General features: G+C 43.5%; 1 protein-coding gene and 1 long non-coding RNA gene across 2 annotated transcripts in view; one reads left to right on the top strand and one right to left on the bottom strand.

Moving 5' to 3' along the window:
• HHIPL2 (HHIP like 2) overlaps positions 1-17,475 on the bottom strand; it is a 25,812-nt gene extending 8,337 nt beyond the window's left edge. Inside the window, exons 1-6 of the mRNA XM_024257683.2 lie at positions 17,155-17,475; positions 12,972-13,624; positions 11,428-11,571; positions 9,397-9,728; positions 8,041-8,167; positions 1,366-1,511 (exon numbers count right to left, since the gene is read on the bottom strand). Of these exons, the coding sequence (XP_024113451.1) occupies positions 1,366-1,511; positions 8,041-8,167; positions 9,397-9,728; positions 11,428-11,571; positions 12,972-13,624; positions 17,155-17,475 (1,723 nt within the window). The remainder of the gene's footprint in view (positions 1-1,365; positions 1,512-8,040; positions 8,168-9,396; positions 9,729-11,427; positions 11,572-12,971; positions 13,625-17,154) is intronic.
• LOC129047864 (uncharacterized) lies at positions 16,830-20,381 on the top strand. Its single transcript, XR_008509715.1, has 3 exons — positions 16,830-17,514; positions 17,866-18,044; positions 19,885-20,381. It is a non-coding gene; the product is annotated as an uncharacterized LOC129047864 (long non-coding RNA).

Here is a 20,381-nt window from a genome sequence, read left to right as displayed (position 1 = left end):
GACTGGGTCTCTTTACATCCCACTCAAGTGAAGGTCCCAAGGCAGCCACCTCATGGCCCAGAGGGGAAAGAAACCAAATACTTCAGAATCCTTTGAGATTCTGGTTTACACCTATAGAGAATCATTTTTTAAAATTTTTTCTTTTTTTCTTTTTTTGTGTTTTTTGATTTGTTTTGTTTTCTGTTGTTTAATTATTTTTTTTCCACCTATAGAGAAATCTAGATGTGGAAGGGACCCTGAGAGATCACTTTATTATCTCTGCCTTTAAACATGATGATATCTCGTGCCAAATACTGAAAAGTTCACTGTCCTCACATAAAAAAAATATTTAAAATTTGAAAACTTTATCTTTCAGAGTGAAACATAACTTACGTAAAGCTGAAGTTAAAAATCGGTTTTCTGATGATAAAATGTTTGGAAATGTGTTAGAGCTGAGGCTGTCTGTGTTTCTCTCTCTCATGTGTACACATGCACATCATGCTTCACTGATGCCCTTAACACGTGCCTAGTCTGTCTATTGAGCAACCTCCTACCTAGATGTCTACCTTTTTTCTCAGATTTCTAAATAAATAAATAAATAAATAAAATCCTCCTTTTCTCAGAAACTCTTGGCAAGGTCAGGAAAGAACCTGGCCCAACCAGTGAGATGATCACCAGAGGTCCCTTTCCCAGACAGCACCGGCAGCATAAACACCCACTGCCCATTTAGTCTGGCCCACTGTTGGCCCTTTCCACATTCCTAAAACTGTGGTTCAGAATAGATCTTCCCCTCACAGTGAGTTGTGTGGTTCAGTCAGGAAGGAGTAGGTTGGCATATTCAGTCTATTTCTTCATTGGTGAAATGAGCATTATAATTACATCGTGGGTCCGGGCATGGTGGCTCACACCTGTAATCTCAGCACTTTGAGAAACTGAGGCGGGCAGATCACCTGAGGTCAGGAATTTGAGACCAGCCTGGCCAACACGGCAAAACCCCGTCTCTACTAAAAATACAAACATTAGCTGGGCATGGTGGCGGGCGCCTGTAGTCCCAGCTACTTGAGAGGCTGAGGCAGGAGAATTGCTTGGACTCTGGAAGCGGAGGTTGCAGTAAGCCGAGATGGCGCCACAGACAGAGAGCAAGACTCTGTCTCAAAAAAAAGAAGAAAAAATAAAAAATAATTATATCATGGAGGTGTTATGATTATGAAATAAGGTAAAAAATGTGAAGTGCTTAGAATAGTATCCAGTACATTATAAAAGATGACTAAACGATAGTGATCATAGTAGAAGTGATAATTACTATTTAAAATAAATGTTCAGTTGATGCCTGTGATTATCCGAGTTCCAGTAAGCAGAAATCAAACAACTCTGTACATTTGTTACCTGCTTCATCTTCAGCAAAGGAGATGATGAACTTGCTATGGGTGCTGATCAGCCCCGGGAAGGCACAGGACGTGGTGCTGCCCAGGCAAAGATCCTGCTTCTTCCATTTCTTGGTTTTTCTATCTTCCTGCAAAGCCATAAGTCGACTAGATGAAAAATAAAACCTTATGTTTTAGGAATCCATATATCCACTCTGCAGAATACTTTTTCTCCTAGAATCAGGGATCCCTGAGTACTAGGACTGAGTTCCCCATTAAGAGATCAATAACCACCCTGCCTCCAAGCAACCAAAAAGCTTCTTCAGAGATATTTCAATCACCCACTTGCCCTAGATGTGGAAGTTCATGTTCTATTATAAAAGGAGTTTGGACCAGGCCCAGTGGCTCACACCTGTAATCCCAGCACTTTGGAGGCCAAGGCAGGCAGATCACTTGAGGTCAGGAGTTCACGACCAGCCTGGCCAACATGGTGAAACACCCATCTCTACTAAAAATATAAAAATTAGCCAGGCAGGGTGCTGCACACCTATAGTCCCAGCTACTCAGGAGGCTGAGTCACAAGAAATGCTTGAACCCAGGACGTGGAGGTTGCAGTGAGCCAAGATCATGCCACTGCACACTCCAGCCTGGGTGACAGAGCGAGACTTTGTCTCAAAAAAAAAAAGAGTTTGATGCGCTGTGTAGGCTGCACCACTACAAAAGACTGATCTTTTCATTAGTTGTGTGACCTTTGGGTAGTTGCCCAATATCTCTAAGCTTCAGATTCCTCATCCGTAAAATGGGGAGTGATAACATAATTTACATAGGTGAGAATTTTGAAGGTTAAACAAAATAATATACATAAAGATCTCAGCAATGTGTGTGGCACATAGTAAGGGTTAAAAAAAACTACTAACTGTTATTATTATTGCTGTATGTTTATATAGTAGCAGAAAGATGTTTCCTATCCCTCTATCATCTATCTGAACTAAAAGCAGGTTTTTAGAAGAAAAGGGAAAGGAAGTTCGTTAGACCCTGGGTGCTCATCAGAATCACCTGGAAAGTTTTATGGAAACAGAGATCCCAAACCCAGGGGATTTTGATAAGTACACCTCAATTAAGAATCACTGCCTACGACTGGGTGCAGTGGCTTATGCCTGTAATCGCAACACTTTGGGAGGCTGAGGCAGGTGGATCACCTGAGGCCAGGAGTTTGAGACCAGCCTGACCAACATGGCAAATCCCCATCTCTACTGAAAATACAAAAATTAGCTGGGCGTGGTGGTGTGTGCCTGTAGTCCCAGCTGCTTGGGAGGCTGAGGCATGAGAATTGCTTAAACCCAGGAGGCAGAGGTTGCAGTGAGTCGAGACTGCACCACTGCACTCCAGCCTGGGCGACAGAGTGAGACTCTGTCTCAAAAAAAAAAACAGAAAAAAAGAAAAGAAAAGAAAAGAAAAATGAATCACTCCATATTAACCAAATGATGTGTGTATGGGGGCAGGGTGGTGAGTGGAGGTTGTAGGGAGAAAAACATGAAGAACAATGAAATCCCAAAGCTCTAGTAAATGATGATAAAGGACCTGACCAATTAGTAACTTTACCCCATCTCTGTAACTAAGAATTGCAGCATGAAAATAGAACATCTTTTCTAACAGGGACCAGATTTACTTTCCCATCTTAAACATTCCAAAACCTGCACAAGATAGAATAATAATGGCTTGAAAGATACTGAAGATGAGGCAATGGAGGAGTGTGTTCTCTGAGAGACAGGAAACAAACAAGGTGAACCCTATGATTGTTCCAGCATACTACCTTGAGAGTTTCCAGCACAGGGAGGGAAAATACAGGCAAAGCCCAGCAGGCTCCTTGAGCTGAAAAGATATTGCTGAGAGTCCAGGAAGACCAATGCAGTAAGAGATTGCAGGACAGATACTGGAGAGAAGAAAATTGCACAGAGAATGAATGCCAGAGAGCTGCAAAAGGTTCCTGAAGTAATCATCAGTATACTCAACAGCAGATACACGTGAGAAAATATTTTAAAACAAAGGAAAGATTAGAAGAAAAAGTACTTGGCATTTACTTGAGATCAGGAATAGCATAAGTATCACGGGGTATAGGTGGAATTCAGTAGTGAGGAATAGAAAGCACTAGAAAAAGCACTACGTTGGTTCTGTTTAGCAAATATCAATAGCAAGACCTGAAAGAATCACACTACTTCCAAGTAACTTAACTACGTCTCCAAGCAAAATTCAAAATCATTTATAGGAATACAAAAATATCCAGCACCTACTAAGTTAAATTAATATTTCTGGCATCCAATTAAAAATTACGAGGCAAGTAAAGAAGGAGGAGAATACAACCCATAATAAAGAGTAAAATCTGTCCATTGAAAGTGACACAGAACTGATGAAGATGTTAAAATTAGCAGACGAGAACATTTCAACAATGATTCTAAACCTCGTCTCTACTAAAAATACAAAAATTAGCTGGGCGTGGTGGCGGACGCCTGTAGTCCCTGCTACTCAGGAGGCTGAGGCAGGAGAAGGGCATGAACCCGGGAGGCGGAGCTTGCAGTGAGCCAAGATCGCACCACTGCACTCCAGCCTGGGTGAAAGAGCAAGACTCTGTCTCTAAAAAAAAAAAAAAAAAAAAAAAAATTATAGAGAGATATGAGAGATACAGAACAGACCCAAATCAAGTTTCTAGAGGTGAAAAATACACTGAGATTACACACACACACACACATACACTCAATGGGATGAATGGCTGGCTAGACATTACAAAAGAAACAATTCATGAACTAAAGACATAGCAATGGAACTACCCAAAATAAAACAAAGAGAAAATTTTTTAACATAAATAGATCATCAGCGAATTACGGAACAACTTTAAGCAGCCCAATATACATGTAATTAGAGCTTCTGAATAAAAGGAGAGAAGGAGTGGGGACAGAGAAAAACATATTTGAAGATATAATGGCCAAAAATGTTCCCTATTTCTTGAAAGCTATAAATTCACAGATCCAATAACTGCAACAAACTCTAAGCACAAGAAATATGAAGAAAACCGAACTAAGGCATATTTTAATGAAACTACACAAAATTAATGATAAAGAGAAAATCTTAAAAAGCAGCCATAGGGAAAAAAATGATATATTACATATGAAGGAACAAACAGAAGTCTGGCAGTGGATTTCTCATTGGAATGGTGCAAACCAGAAAATAGTGGGGCAGCCTCTAAAGAATCAAAGAAAAAAACATGTTAACATAGACTTCTATACCCAGTGAAAATATCTTTCAAAAATGAAGGCAAAATAAAGACTCCAAAAGTGAAAACAATTCATCACTATAGACCCCATTGACAAGAAATGTTAAAAGAAGTTCTTCAGACAGAAGAAAAATGATATCAGATAGAAACATGCATCTACCCAAAGGAATTGAGAGCATTAGGAATGATAACATTCTTATTGCCACTGTAACAACTCACCTCAACTACAAATTACCACAACTTTGTGGCTTAAAACAACATACACTTATTCTTTTATAGTTTCAGATGCCAGAACTCTGAAATGGTCTTCACTAAGCCAAGATCAAGGTGTTGGCAGGACTGTGCTCCCTCCAGACGCTCTGGAGAAGAATCGGTTTCCTCACTGTTTCCAGCTTCTGAAGGCCGTCCCTATGCCTTGACTCATGGCCCCATGTCACATCACCTTTTCTTCCTCTGCCTTCATTGTCACATCACCTTCTATCTCTCCCATCTTCAAATTTCCCCCTACCTTCCTCTTCTAAACACACTTGTGATTTCATTTAGGACCCACCCAGAAAATCCAAGATAGTCCCCCAAGTCATATACAATATGTTCTGGGACCACAGTAAATCTAAAATAGAAATCAATAGCAGAAAGATCTCTGGAAAATCTTCAGGTAATTGGAAACTAAATAGCACACTTTGAAATAACTCATGGGACAAAGAAATCAAAAGGTAAATTAGAAAATATTTTTAACTGAATAACAATGAAAACACAATATATCAACATTTACAGGATACTGCTAAAGTAGTACTTGGGGGGAAATTTATAGCACTAAACACATATATTAGAAAAGATGAAAGGTCTCAGATCAATAATCTCAGCTTCCATTTTGAGAAACTAGAAATAGAAGAGCAAATTAAACCCAAATCAAGCAGAAGGAAGAAAAAAGAGAAGAAATCAATGAAATAGAAGAAAACATAAAAATAACAGGAAAAAAATCAATGAACACAAAAGCTGGTTCTTATAGAAGATCAATAAAATGGACAAACCTCTAACCAGACTGATTTAAAAAAAAGAGAAGACACAACTACCAACTGTATCTAGAATAAGACAAGTGACATCACCATAGTTTCTATAGATATTAAAAGAATAGTAAAGGAATATTATGAACAACTGAATGCCAAAACATTTGACAACGTAGACAAACTGGAAAAATTCCTTGAAACGCACAGACTACCAAAGCTCACTCAGAAAGAAATAGATAAGCTGAATAATTAAATCTAATAAAGAAATTAAATTTGTAATTAAAAGTCTTTTCACATAGAAAACTTCAGGCCCAGATGGTTTTTCTTGGAAGGAAGAACACATAAGGAAAAATAATACCTATTTTACACAAACTCTTCCAGATAATTGAACAGGAGTACTTATTCTATAAAGCCTGTTTACCCTGATTCCAAATCTGACAAATATATTACAAGAAAGAAAAACTATAGTTCACTATTCCTTCATGCACATAGATTTTAAAATTTCAAACAACATGTCAGCAAATCAAATCCATCTATATATAAAAAGGATGGGGCCAGGGGCAGTGAGTCATGCCTGTAATCCTACCACTTTGGGAGGCCAAGGTGGGAGAACAGCTTGAAGCCAAGAGTTCAAGACCAGCCTAGGCAACATAGTAAGACTCCATCTCTACAAAAAAAAAAAAATTTTTTTTTAATTAGCTGGGTGCCACCAGCTACTTGGCAGGCTGAGGTGGGAGGATCACTTGAGCCCAGGAGTTCGAGGCTGTAGCGAGCTATGATTGTGCCATTGCAGTTCAGCCTGCATAACACAGCAAAACCTTGTTTCAAAAAATAAATAAATAAATAAGATAATGCATTATGGCCAAGTGGTATTTTCCTCAGAATGAAAGACTGCTCTAGCAATTTTTAAATCAATCAATGAAATTCACCATATTAAGAAACTAAAAATTTTAAAAGCCCACATGATTCATCAAAAGATGAAAAGAAGCATTTGACAAAACCCAACATCTATATCTAATACAAATTTTCAAAGGACTAGAAATAAAAGAAAATGTCCCCAGCCTGATAAAGGGTGTATAGAAATCACCTACAGCTGACATCATATTGGTGTGATGTTACACAGTAACATCACACTAATATGACGGTGAAAATGAATCCTTTCCCCTATTTCTATTCAACACTGCACTGAGATTAAGGTAGAGCAACAAGCCAGTTAAAAAATAAGAGCAGGCTTCCAATTCAAAAAAAAAAAAAAGAAAGTAAATACAAAAAATTAGCTGGGCGTGGTGGCAGGCGCCTGTAGTCCCAGCTACTCAGGAGGCTGAGGCAGGAGAATGGCGTGAACCCGGGAGGCAGAGCTTGCAGTGAGCCGAGATTGCACCACTGCACTCCAGCCTGGGCGACAGAGCGAGACTCCATCTCAAAAAAAAAAAGAAAGTAAAAGTGTCTATATTCACAGACCTTCTAATAAAATTACGTTCCACATAGAAAATCCAGTAGAATCTACAAAAAAGCAATCAGAATGAACAAAGAGTTCAGCAAGGTTGCCAGATATAAGCTCAATATAAAAAAATTCTATATACTAACAATTAACAATCAGAAACTGGAATTTAACAAAATAACATTTACTATAACATCAAACACTAAGAGACAGGTAAATATGCAAGATCTCTACACTGAAGACTATAAAATACAGTAGCCATGTTATTCACAATATTTCATAACTGGGAATAGCCAAAATGTCCATCAGCAACACGGAGAACAGATGAATAAATTGTGGTGTATTCATACAACTGAATTTTACAAAGCAATAAAAAAGACAAATTACTGATACATGGAACAACATTGATGAATCCCACAGACATTACAAAATTAAAGAAGCCAAGCACAAAAAGAAGAATACATACTATAATGATTCCATTTATATATGAAGTTCCAGAAGCAAAACTAAGCTGTGGTGAGAGTGCTTATCTCTGGCTGGGGTGTGTGTGTGTCTCTGTGTGTGTGTGTGTGTGTGTGTGTATGTCAACTTCTTTTTGGCCTGGATGGCTATATGTACATATTCACTGGGGACGGGGGACAGGCTGGAGACCCGATCCCTTTGGCATGTTTGGAAATGCTCAGAACAAGTAAGCTGGATGGACGCTGGGCCCCTGTCCCTTTAAAGTGAGCCCCTGGTACAAGAGAGAGACAGAGAGAGAGAGACAGAGAGAGAGAGAGAGAGGTAATAGACAAGAAGGAGCCTTCTAGGGTGATGGAAATATTCTGCCTCTTGATATGGTTGGTGGTAATATGAGTGCATACATTTGTCAAACATCATACACCTGTGCTCTTATATGATTATATTTCACCATATGTAAGTTATACCTCAGTAAAAATGTTAAAATAAAAAGAGGGAGAAGGGACATCAGTCCTTCCTTACCCACTCATGAAGTCTCCAAAGATATACAGGCCATTGAGATTTGGGGATTCACAACCACGATAGACATAACCTCCAGTGACTGACTTCCCCACTGCACGGCCATAAGCATAGATTGGCAGAACATCATCTGTCCAGGAGAGAGGAAAGAGAGTGAGTGTCGTGGCCTAAAATTGAAAGCTTCAAGGAGGAAGAAGGGGACTTTTTAATGCAGTTGCCTGATTCAGTAAAGAACACTTTACCTCTTGGTCTTCAGTAGGACAGGCAAGCAAGTGAATCATGTTTATTGTTCTCAATAGGCCATCCACAATATTTGCAAGCTTCCTACTTAACTGCTATCTGTAGGCAGAGAGGAAGCCAAAAATTCCCTCCATCTATGAGGCAGTGACTGGAAATCCACATGGCTAAGTTTTCCCCCTAGGTTGATATGGCAGAAACCCAGGTTTAAGGATATGGAAAATATTGTCACGGTCTGTAAGACTGTTTCATGACTTAGAGGACAAGAAAAGACTAAGAAGTAGTAATAGAGTCAGAACACTAGAATTTTGAGCCAGGTGGAGTTTCTAAAGTACACCTTGATTATTGGTGTTTAGAAAGTGTCCTGGGCCAGGCATGGTGACTCGCACCTGTAATCCCAGCACTTTGGGAGGCCGAGGCAGGCGGATCACGAGGTCAGGAGATGGAGACCATCCTGGCCAACATGGTGAAACCCCATCTCTACTCAAAATAAAAAAATTAGCTGGGAGTGGTGGCACATGCCTGTAAACCCAGCTACTCAGGAGGCTGAGGCAGGAGAATCACTTGAACCAGGGAGTCGGAGGTTGCAGTGAGCCAAGATCGTGCCACTGCACTCCAGCCTGGTGACAGAGCAAGACTCTGTCTAAAAAAAAAAAAAAAAAAAAGAAAAAGAAAAGAAAACAAAAGAAAAGAAAGTGTCCTCTTCCTTGACTATGTGCAGAATATCATTTCAGTGGCCTGTCCCAGTGGAGAAATAAATAAAAACATACACCAATTTTGCTCTGCCAGTAGTTCTCAAAATAATATGCCTAAAATTAATGTGGGTAACTTATTTAAAATACAGATTCCTGGGTCAATCTCATGCCTCCAATCCACCCAAAATTCAAATTCATTAGGTCTGGGGCAGAGTCTAGGAATTCACTTTTTAAAATAGCCACTGCCAAGATGTCTCTGGTGCCAGTGAGTGGCTGGAGGACCGCTTGGAGAAGCACTACACCACAGGACACAAACAAGGCATGATTTAAATGACCTGCAGGGCAGGACATTCAGGTTTTATTCCCCACTGCCACCTCCAACCCACTCAACTCATCCAAGAAATCACCCAGAGAGCTTCTTACTTACCCAAAGAGGCATTGTGACAAAGTTTTTTGTCATAACATGCAAACCCTTCCTTTGCTCTCCAGCCATAGTTTCCACCTTTCACAATGAGGTCAACCTCTTCAAACCTGTTCTGGCCCACATCCCCACAGAATATCCGGCCTCGGCCCTGGCGCGTGACGGGGTCCCCTCGGTCCACGGCACAACGCCACATGTTCCTGATCCCATAGGCATAGATGGCGGGGTGGGCCCCTGGCTCAGAAACAAATGGATTGTCCGAGGGGACTCGGTACCGCTTGCCATCTGAGCCTGCCCTGTTCACATCGATCCTTAAAACTTTTCCCAGCAGGGAACTTCTGAAAGAAAGAAGGCCAAGAAACAGAATCAGGTAAGCAAGGAAAGCCACAGGACTGGAAGAGGTCACCCAGAAAGGCCGACTCATAGCTGATGCCAAGAGACTGCTAAGGATCACATGGGAAGATCTGACTTCTTATTTTCCTTCTTTTTTTGTACCAGCAAGAATGAGCTGGAAGATTTTCTTTTAAATCTATACAAGATATTTAAGACTGCCCCATGTTTGGCTCGAAGAGAACTACGAGGCAAAAGTGTGATGTGATCTTAGCCCATGTGACCCTAAGCAAGTTGCAGCTTCAATTCTTATTTTAATGATGAGCACAGCTTCTCTCTGATGTGGTCTAATATGACAAAGTTTTTAAAGAAGCTAGTTATATTGTTTATTCTTTATTTAACAACGTGGTCAGTTAAAAGAACAGAATAGAAGCTTTTGAGAGGCTCTGCCAATGACTGTGGTCTCTGGGGCTGACTTTCCTCATTTGAAAGACAGAGGAGAGTAACTGATGGCCTTGTGCCACTGCTTCCTGTGAGGATAAGAAATTTCACACTCAAGTAAAGGGTCTGGGATCTAATGGACACATGATAATCAGAGGTTGCTATTATTTTTAATATATTGGCCAGGTGCAGTGGCTTATGCCTGTAATCCCACATTTTGGGAGGCCAAGGTGGGCGGATAGCTTGAGGCCATGAGTTCAAGAACAGCCTAGGCAATACGGTGAGGCCCCGTCTCTATTTAAAATATATAGCTAGATAAATATTATTTACCTTGCGGTGTGGTTGTGATGTAAGGGTTAAATGAGTTACTGTGTACATAGCGTTTAATGCAATTCTTGAGTCACAGTAGGTATTCGACAAATGTTAGCTTTGTATTATTATTAACCTCAATATTTTTATTACTAGGAATAATAGAAGCCAAGTGCTTACTGGGTGCAAAGGGCAGAAGGACCACATGACCTTGATATAGGCAACACAGCGTCACTGGGCTCTGGCGCCGTATTGTGTGGGTTGGGATTCTGTTTTTTCCACTTACTCATTGTACGACCTCTGTGCCTCCATTTTCTTGTCTGTAAAATGGATACTATTATATGTATACTTTGTAGGATTCATTCATTCTGTGTGTAATTATGGAAATGCTCCCTTGTGCCAGGCACTGTCCTAAGTGCTGGTGATATATCAATTAACAAAATAAATACTAGAAATAAATTCTTGCCCTTGAAGTTTGCTAAAATTACCTTCTCAAATATAAAGTACTTAGACCAGTGCCTGACAAGCTGCAAGCACCCAATACATACTGCCTCTCATGTTAACTTCTCATGTGTCTCCAGGGCCTAGCACAGCACCTGGAACATGGTGTTCAATAATATTATTGAGTTGAATTGAATTAGATGATTAGTGTGGTGAATAATGACCTGCTAATATATATATTTTTAAAATCCTGAATTCTCCTTTACATAACACTCTGACAGTTATATTGAGCATCAATAATATTAACTACCAAAATATACTATGTCTGAAATTTATGGAACAGGAAACCAAGCGTTCCTCCCATTGCCTCAGTGGAGTGGACTACATCTTGCAGTATGTGATTCGAGTTTGATGCCATCCCAGCAAAAACACCATACCAGGGGCTCACTCTGAAGGGAAACACCATACCAGGGGCTCACCCTGAAGGGGCAGGGGCCCAGCCTCCATCCAGCTTACTTGTTCTGAGCATTTCCAAACAGGCCAAAGGGATCTCCAGCCTGTCCCCCGTCCCCAGTGAATATGTACATATAGCCATCCAGGCCAAAAAGAAGTTGTCCGCCATTATGGTTTGAGGCTGGTTCTTCGATCTCCAAGATGACCCTGGAAGTGAAAAAAGAAACCATGCGTTAGGATTTGACACAAGCTGAAGCTGCATCCTCTTGAGATACCCAGAAATGACTGGGCCAAGCCACCGAGATTTGCCAAGCCAGCCAAGACCTGCTTCTGAGTTTTTAAGGATCACAAAGCAGGTAGCTTTGGGGCTCTGAGATGCCCCTTGTTTCCTGGTATAACTCTTTCATGGCTCATTTTTCTTTTGCTTTTTTTTTAGACAGTCTCACTCTGCATCCAAGCTGGAGCCCAGTGGTGCAATCTCACCTCACTGCAACCTCCACCTCCAGGTTCAAGTAATTCTCCTGCCTCAGCTGAGAGCCTCCCGAGTAGCTGGGATTACCACCCCACCACACCTGGCTTTTTTTTTTTTTTTTTTTTTTTTTTTTTTTTTTTTTTTTTTTTTTTGAGATGGAGTCCTGCTCTGTCACCCAGGTTGGCATGCAGTGGCATGATCTTGGCTCACTGCAACCTCTGCCTCCCAGTTCAAGCGATTCTCCTGCCTCGGCCTCATGAGTAGCTGGGACTACAGGCATGTGCCACCATGCCTGGCTAATTTTTGATAGAGACAAGGTTTTTCCATGTTGGCCAGGCTGGTCTTGAACTCCTGACCTCAAGTGATCCACCCGCCTCAGCTTCCCAAACTGTTGGGATTACAGGCATGAGCCACCATGCCCGGCCTCGTTTTTCTTTCATACCATGATTTAATGAGCTGTGGACCCAGCCAGGGTAACAACCGTCCTTTTCCAGGGCTTGCCCTTACTCTCCGCCCTACCAGAATGCTCCATCCCTTCTTTCGAGTAACTTAAGAGGGGTTAATCTATCAGTTCTTTATGCTCTTTGCAATCCTCCAACCTGTCTACCATGGGAAAAGAGACAAGGGAGAAAGGAGAAGAAGGAAAAACAAAGGCAGAGTGGTAGGGTGGAAAGATCATGAGCTTGGGGTCAGTTAAAACTGAGTCCTCACCTGGCCATGCATCCATAGCTTGATGGCCTTGTGCCACAGCTTCCAGTGAGAATAAGAAATCCCACATTCAAAGTAAAGGCCCTGGGATCTAATGGCACATAATAATCAGAGGCTGCTATTATGTTTCATATGTTGATATTATCTATAATCCTTTCTCAGACCCCTGTGGCTGCTGGTCCTTACCCTTTGTAAAGACAGGAAAGTATGTCTTCATTTAGGGTAGCTGTAAGGTGATGGCTACATCCCATTAAAAAGCCTTAACTCAAGAGTCTAACTTGGGGCGTCCTCAATCCACAGTGACTCCTTTCTCAACAGTTCGAGTAGTGCTCTAAAACCAGTGAAGTTCCCCTCTATTATCTCACGGACCCGGTTGGCATTATTTCGGAACACAGTACAGCTGCAGGCTCTCATGAGTACCTCTCACCTCTCTGATTTCAGGTCAGCTTTGTTAGGATCAGCCCGAGAAACCTTCATCTCACTAATTCGGATCTTTTCTACCTTCTTCTTGTCCAGGCACGAATAATAAATATAGAACTTGCGATTGTGGCGGAATTTGGGGTGAAAAGCCAACCCCAAGAAGCCTCTCTCATCCCCGATCCATGGGGTGGTCAACACGATGTTCTTGAGGTCCAGGAAGGGTTGCTCCAGGCGACTCCCATCAGGGAGATAGACCCACACCACTCCTACCTGCTCGGCAACGAAGAAGCGATGGGTGCCGTCCCCAGCATGGACCATGGAGACGGGGTTCCTCAGCCCGTTGGCCACCTCGCTCAGGCAGAGCTGCAGGCAGCCCTGAGGATCTTGGGCCACCATGCCCAGTTGGCGGTTGAGATAGTCGTTCCTCAGGACATTAGGGAAGCAATAGTCCTTGTCAGGAAGGTCCAGGAGGTGGCAGAAGCGGGTACCGTCCCTTCCATGAGACTCCTGGAGGCCGCGGTCATTGGTCAGCAGGGAGATGGCGGAGTGACAGTTAGAATGGAAGGCAGAGCAGTAATCAGAGCAGAGGCCCGGGAGATTCCGGAGAGGCGTCTGGGTGTTTTCGGCGTCGTAGAGGTGGGCAGCGTAGGGCGAGCACTCCTAAAAAAGAACGCGGAGCTCAGGCTCAGCATCAGACCTGCCACACCGGCACTTGTCTCAAGTTTCGAGCAAGCAGAAAGAAAAAATGGTGCTAGGCGGAAAAAATCAGGATTTTGGAGTTTTTGTTACCAACTGCTGCTAAAACTCTTCTCTGTGATTTTCTACCCAGTTAATGCTCCTGGAAGGCAGAAAGCAGGGAAAATCTCTCATATTCACTATACTATCTCTAACATTTCGGCTTAGTTTTTGACATTTAAAGTTTTATTAAATGGTGCATGAATAGTTTTTCAAAAAGATATTACTAAATTTCTAGATCTCTTTCTTTTTATTTTTTCATTTTCATTTTATTTTATTTTTCATAGAAACGGCCTCACCATGTTGCCCAGGCTGATTCCAAACTCCCAGGCTCAAGTGATTCTCCTGCCTCTTCGATCTCCCAAAGTGCTGGGATTACAGGCATGAGCCACCATGTCGGCCCAGCCTCATTTTCTTATGGATGCTATATCTACCAAGATTTTATCTCTTGATACAAATCTGAAACAATTTGGCAAAAATTTTACATTTGTTCAGATCTGGTTGTTGGAGATGCAGTGTTAATTATTTAATTTTTCTGTGCTTTTCCATATTTTTGGAATATTTTACAATGAAAAATAAAATTATCGGAATTGACATTGGATGTATCACTCTCAGAGATCAGGTGTCTAGCAATTTCTTCAACTATTTATTTTAAAAATTTCAGTGTTTAATATATGCAAAGTACCATGCTGGAACCTATACACATTTGAATTGTGGCTATAGGGCAATATGCCTGCTCCTTACACAAACATATGAGGACTATTTGCTCAAAGGAGTATCTGCTACTTGGACCTCCCTAGACTATAACATTTTTTAGGAGGAAAAAAGAATATTGTGAGCAGATGAGCAACTCCCAGTAGTGATGAAAGACAGAGGCAACTGAGATTAGGAAGGTAAGAAAGCCCAATTCAAAGGGTGTCGTTTGGAGCCGTGCATTAGAGCAGAGTTCACCCATTGGCCCAGAAGCCCCCTTCTGATCACTAAGGACTCTCCTGAGCCAGCCAGCCTGTGCAGAACCATCTCATTCACCTCTGTGCTGCCATCGCTTCACAAAAGGACCAGCTGCGTTTTTCATGTATATGTGAGTTCCCTGTTCTCTTATTTCCTCTGATTGTACATTGCAGAGTCAGCTTTCGGTCATTGGGCAGAGGGGAAGAAGGAGCTCAGAGATTCACAGGCTCCCCTCGGGGTGTCTGTTTCCATTTAAGACACTTATCACAGCAGCTATCAAGAAGCAACATGACCCACTCTTAAGTGTCCCCTTGCTCTTTCTGTCCACTCTCGGAGACTGGGAAAAAGAGAGAGGGGAGGCTGAATTAAGGATCCAATACTAGAGAATAGAAGGGGGCTGTGGAAAGAGAACCATCACTATGGCACACTCTCATGCAGCCATTTAGAGTTTGCAAATTTGCTTCTACTCAATTAGCTCAGTAACTAAACAGATACTTCCCCACTTTAAAGGGAAGAAAATCAAAGCCCGTAAGGTCTCTAGCCAGGCGCAGTAGCTCACGCCTGTAATCCCAGCACTTTGAGAGGATGAGGGGGACAGATCACCTGAGGTCAGGAGTTCAAGACCAGCCTGGCCAACATGGTGAAACCATGTCATTACTAAAAATACAAAAAAAAAAAAAAAATACCCAGGCATGGTGTCGTGTGCCTGTAGTCCCAGGTACTCAGGAGGCTGAGGCAGGAGAATCGCTTGAACCCGGGAGGCAGAGGTTGTAGTCAGCCAAGACCGTGTCACTGCACTCCATCCTGGGTGATAGAGTAAGACTCTGTCTCAAAAAAAAAAAAAAAAGAGTCCTATGTGACTCTCCTGTTGAGTCTCTCTTACATGCCAGGCACTGTTCTCTACATTGATTGGGAGGCAGCAGTGAGCGAAATGCACAAAGTCTCTCTTCCAATGGAGCATATAGTTTGGGGAGCTCAGAAAACCATTAAGTAAACAAGCCAGTGCTGCTGTTACTATACTTTAGCACGGTGTGATCGAAAGGCACAAAACTTGGAGCCTGAGCCTCTAGCTTTGTGCCCCAGGATTGTTTTACCTTGGGTAAGTCATCTAAACTCTTGAGCCCTCATCAGTAAAATGAGGATCATAACAACTTCCTGCAGAATCATTGCGGGGTACACACTACATATGTTGGGGAAGAAAGAGGACCTTATAAATGTGAACAAATAAACACGTGTAGGACTGTTTGGCTGAAATTGTTCTTATTCCTCAAATCCCTAAAACAACAGAGCTGCTGACTTTGACTTTCTGAAACCTCATGCAAGGGGGAAGGGTCAGGGGTATAAATTTTTACCAGGGGAGATCTCAGAAATAAACATTCTCAGTGCTGCTTGTAAAAGCTCAGCTTCTACCCTAATGGGTATCCTAGAGTTAATTCTCCAGGAAACAGCTGAGGATTGGTGTCCAAGAGTACAGCCCCAGGCGGTGCCACCCAGGTGGCTGACTTTCTGGGCCAGGCTCAGCTATAATTCTCTCCTGGACTCTGGGAAGCTCGGTTAACCACTCCACACCCTATGTGGGAGTTACGGTGGTCTGCAAGTTTGGGAACAGTGGCACCAGGAGTCATGAAGAGATGCCTGTGGATAGCCAAGTCATTGTGCTGACAAGCCCAGGGAGGGTCTCAGTTCAAAAGGCTGCCTGGACTTCTTGCCTCTCCTCTCCAACATCATTAGAGGGGTCCTCCCCAGGCAACCTCTTTTATCAGCTTTCCAAATGCTGACCTCTCCCCATTAACCCCCAAACACCCTCTTCCTACAAAGTCTGTATGTACAGCCTACACCCACCCGTCTTGTTTTCAGGCTGAGCTCAATCAAAACGATGCCTCCCAGGGATGTGGATATTGGCTGTTGGGCAACCAGGAGAAGCAGAAACTCTGTGAGTCACTGCTACTCAGCAGCTCACATCTGTCTCTTCCAGCTCTGGAGTGCTGGGCAGACAGAACTCTGGAGAGAGTCTCCAACCCCTGCCACCGCCATGGTGACGCCAGAGATGCCCTGGCACAAATCACCCAGATGAGAAAGGACTGGACCCCAGCAGATGCCACCACTCCCTCCCTTAACGCACTCGGTAAATTCCACGGGTTTAAGTGCCTAGCTCTCTGAGCACTGCAGAGGATGCAAATAATTATTTGCCATGCACCACAGAGGGAGCGTGGCAAATAATGGCTTCTCTGAGAGGTCCAGGAAGAGTGTCCCTTTCATTCTCCTGAAGCCTAGAGAAGAATCAGAGCCAGCAGAATCCCAGAGGGAGAGTTTTGGGGAACCCATGGAGACCAGATTCAGCACACACTCATGTCAGTGTGCGTGTCCAAAGCCGGCAGCTCCAAGATGAAGCACCTGGCACATGAACTTCTAAAGGGCTGGGCTCCCAAAGCACCCTCCGCTCAGGACCCACACCATGCAGCCCAGTACCCAAACCCCTGGGGCTGGAAGGCAGTTTTCACTACCTGGCAAAGGATGTCTTTAATGTAATCTCCACACAGCTCATGTCTCTTCAGATCAAAATATTCCATGATGTCCCAGTACCGGGCAGCGATGCGGCGGTCCTTGTGCTGGTCACAGCAGCCGAAGGACTCATAGTCAGAGCAAAACTCAAGGTGCAGAAGGGGCTGGAAAGGGGGCCCGTAATCCAGGCACTGGGGGTGTCCCTGCAGCAAGCCCACCTGGCCCAACAAGAATATGAGGCAGAGGCAGAGAATGCCAGAAGAGAGCCAGGGGGCCCGGCAATGCAGACCACCACACAGATTAGGAGTGGATGTCCTCAGCATTTTGGCCTTGGGAACACTCGGGCTGCTGTGTTTGCTCAGGTTGGCTTCCCTGCTCTGCCCAAGGTCCTCCCTCTCTTCCTCCCCCAACCCCACCCCGTTTTCTCCTCCTTCCTCCTCTTCCCCGCCCCTCCCTGCTGAGGTGGTTTCTGAGCAGCGTCCCTTCTGTGGGCTCCCTTTGAAAGCAGTGGGAGGTGTCCCTTCCCCCCTCCCCCAACCCATCTAAACATGAAGCCCCACTCTAGTCCTGCTAGTGTTATGGGGGCACACCTTTGCTTAGCCAAAAGTGCAATGGTGTCAATGGCAGAGGTGCTCGATTCCTTAAAACTGCAAAGAATTCCTGCTGTCTGTGGGGATGCCTGGAAATTCACACTTTTTTATGTTTCTTCACAGGCTGAGAGGCCCAGAGTCACCATAAGAGCACCATATATTATATCATCCCAGACTTCACACACTGTAGAAGGAAAGCTTCAAGCGTTTCTACAGTGCTGAAGAGCCCCAAGGCGGTGGGAGATATGGAGGGGCCATGGCAGGAGGCAGGGTGTGCTGTATAGCTCCTGGGATCTGGCAAGGTGTGTATTTGGAAGGGCAGGAAGAGAGGGCATTTCATGAATCTTGCATCCACAATAAGGACCAAGGAGAGGAAGGAGGACACAGTGAAGGAAAAGAAGGGGAATCTTAGTCCATGCTGCTGTAACAAAACACCACAGACTGTAATTTATAAATAATAGAAATGTATTGGTCACAGTTCTGGAGGCTGGGAAGTCCAAGATCAAGATGGCAGTAGGGGCTGGGCATGGTGGTTCATGCATGTAATCCCAGCACCGCAGGAGCCTGAGGCAGGATTACTTGAGCCCAGGAAGTTGAGACCAGACTGGGCAACATGTGAGACCCCCATCTCTACAAATATAAAAAGAAAATTAACCAGCCATGGTGGTGCACACCTGTAGTTCCAGCTACTTGGGAAGCTGAGTCAGGAGGATTGCTTGAGCCCAGGAGTTTGAGGATGCAGTCAGCTATGATCATGCCACTGCACTCCAGCCTGGGCAACAGAGCAAGACCATCTCTAAAAATAAAAAAAAAATAAGAGATGCCAACAGGTTCAGTGTCCGATGAGGGCCCTGTTCCTCATTGATAGTGACTTGTTGCTCCCATGGTGGGACAGAATGGTTCAAATCCACTCCTTCAAGGCCTTTTATAAAGACCCTAATCCTATCCATGAGGCCTCTGCCCTCATGACCTAATCACCTACCAAAGGCTCCACTTCTTAATACTATCACATTGGCGATTACATTCCAATATATGAATCTGAGGTAGGGAGGGACACATTCAGACCATAGAAGACGGAGGGTGGTCCAGTGAAAACAAAGAGTCAACAAGGACTGTTTGGGACAATTTCCTCAGGAAGCACAGCACAACTGGGTGCCTTCATTGCCAAATCTATAGCTGCTATAGGGACACTCCTCCTCACTTAGTGTATGTTCCCACATTAGTATTTTAAAAATGTGTTTTGTGGCCGGGCACAGTGGCTCATGCCTGAAATCCCAGCACTTTGGGAGGCCGAGGCGGGTGAATCACCTGAGGTCCAGAGTTCAAGACCAGCCTGGCCAACATGGTGAAATTCCATCTTTCCTAAAAATACAAGAATTAGCGGCCAGGTGCGGTAGCTCACACCTGTAATCCCAGCACTTTGGGAGGCCAAGGCAGGTGGATCACGAGGTCAGGAGTTCAAGACCAGCCTGGCCAGCATGGTGAAACCCCGTTTCTACTAAAAATACAAAAAATTAGCTGGGCATGGTGGCGCATGCCTGTAGTCCCAGCTACTCAGGAAGCTGAGGCAGGATAATTTCTTGAACCCAGCAGGCGAAGGTTGCAGTGAGCCGAGATCATGCCACTGCATTCCAGCCTGGGTGACGGAGCAAGACTCCATCTCAAAAAAAAAAAAAAAAAAAAAAAATTAGCTGGATGTGGTGGCGGGCGCCTGTAATCCCAGCTACTTGGGAGGCTGAGGCAGGAGAATCACTTGAACCCAGAAGGCAGAGGTTGCAGTGAGCTGAGACCGTGCCATTGCACTCCAGCCTGGGCAACAAGAGTGAAACTCCATCTCAAAAAGCAATAATAATAAAATAAATATAAAATAAAAAAAATGTGTTTTCCTTTGTTCACATCCCTTGCACATAACAGGCTTTGATAAATATTCCTTGAATGAATAAATGCAGAACATGAGTCCCAAACTCATACAGCCCCAAACCCAAACAGGCATGAGCCAAGGTGTAGGTCAATGGGGACATTTGGCACTTGAGCTAACTCTCCTTTCAGCATTTTCCATGGTTGTGGTCCACCTTGAATTTCCTTACTGGCAAAAGCTTCTGTTTGAAACACAGATGAAGTCCAAGTTTCTTCTTGTTCCAGATGTGCTGCTTCAGAGGATGCCTTACCTGGCTGCCCAACTCATCACCAGAAACAGTATTTGCCAGGGTATCATCAAGAAGGGACAGTGAACCTCAGTCTAGCCAAGTCTATACTCACAATGTTCTGGATTATGAAAGCTCCAAATAGCATTTAAAATACAAACAAAATTGGCCAGGTGTGGTTAATGCCTATAATCCCAGGACTTTGGGAGGCCAAGGCAGGAGGATCATTTGAGCCCAAAAGTTTGAGACCAGACTGGGCAACACAGTGAGACCCTGTTGCAATAAAATTTTTTTAAATTAGCTGGGTGTGGTGGCATGTATCTGTAGTCCCAGTTACTTGGGAGGCTAAGGTGGGAGAATTGCTTGAGCATAGGAGTTTGAGGCTGTGGTGAGCTGTGATCACACCACTGCACTCCAGCCTGGGTGACACAGGAAGATCCTGTAGATAGGTAGGTAGGCAGATAGATAGATGGATAGATAGATAGATAGATAGAT

The sequence above is a fragment of the Pongo abelii genome, chromosome 1, assembly GCF_028885655.2.
Source record: "Pongo abelii isolate AG06213 chromosome 1, NHGRI_mPonAbe1-v2.0_pri, whole genome shotgun sequence".
Lineage (NCBI taxonomy): Eukaryota > Metazoa > Chordata > Mammalia > Primates > Hominidae > Pongo > Pongo abelii.
Note: the sequence above shows the minus strand (reverse complement) of the source record. Positions and strands in the feature narration are given on the sequence as shown.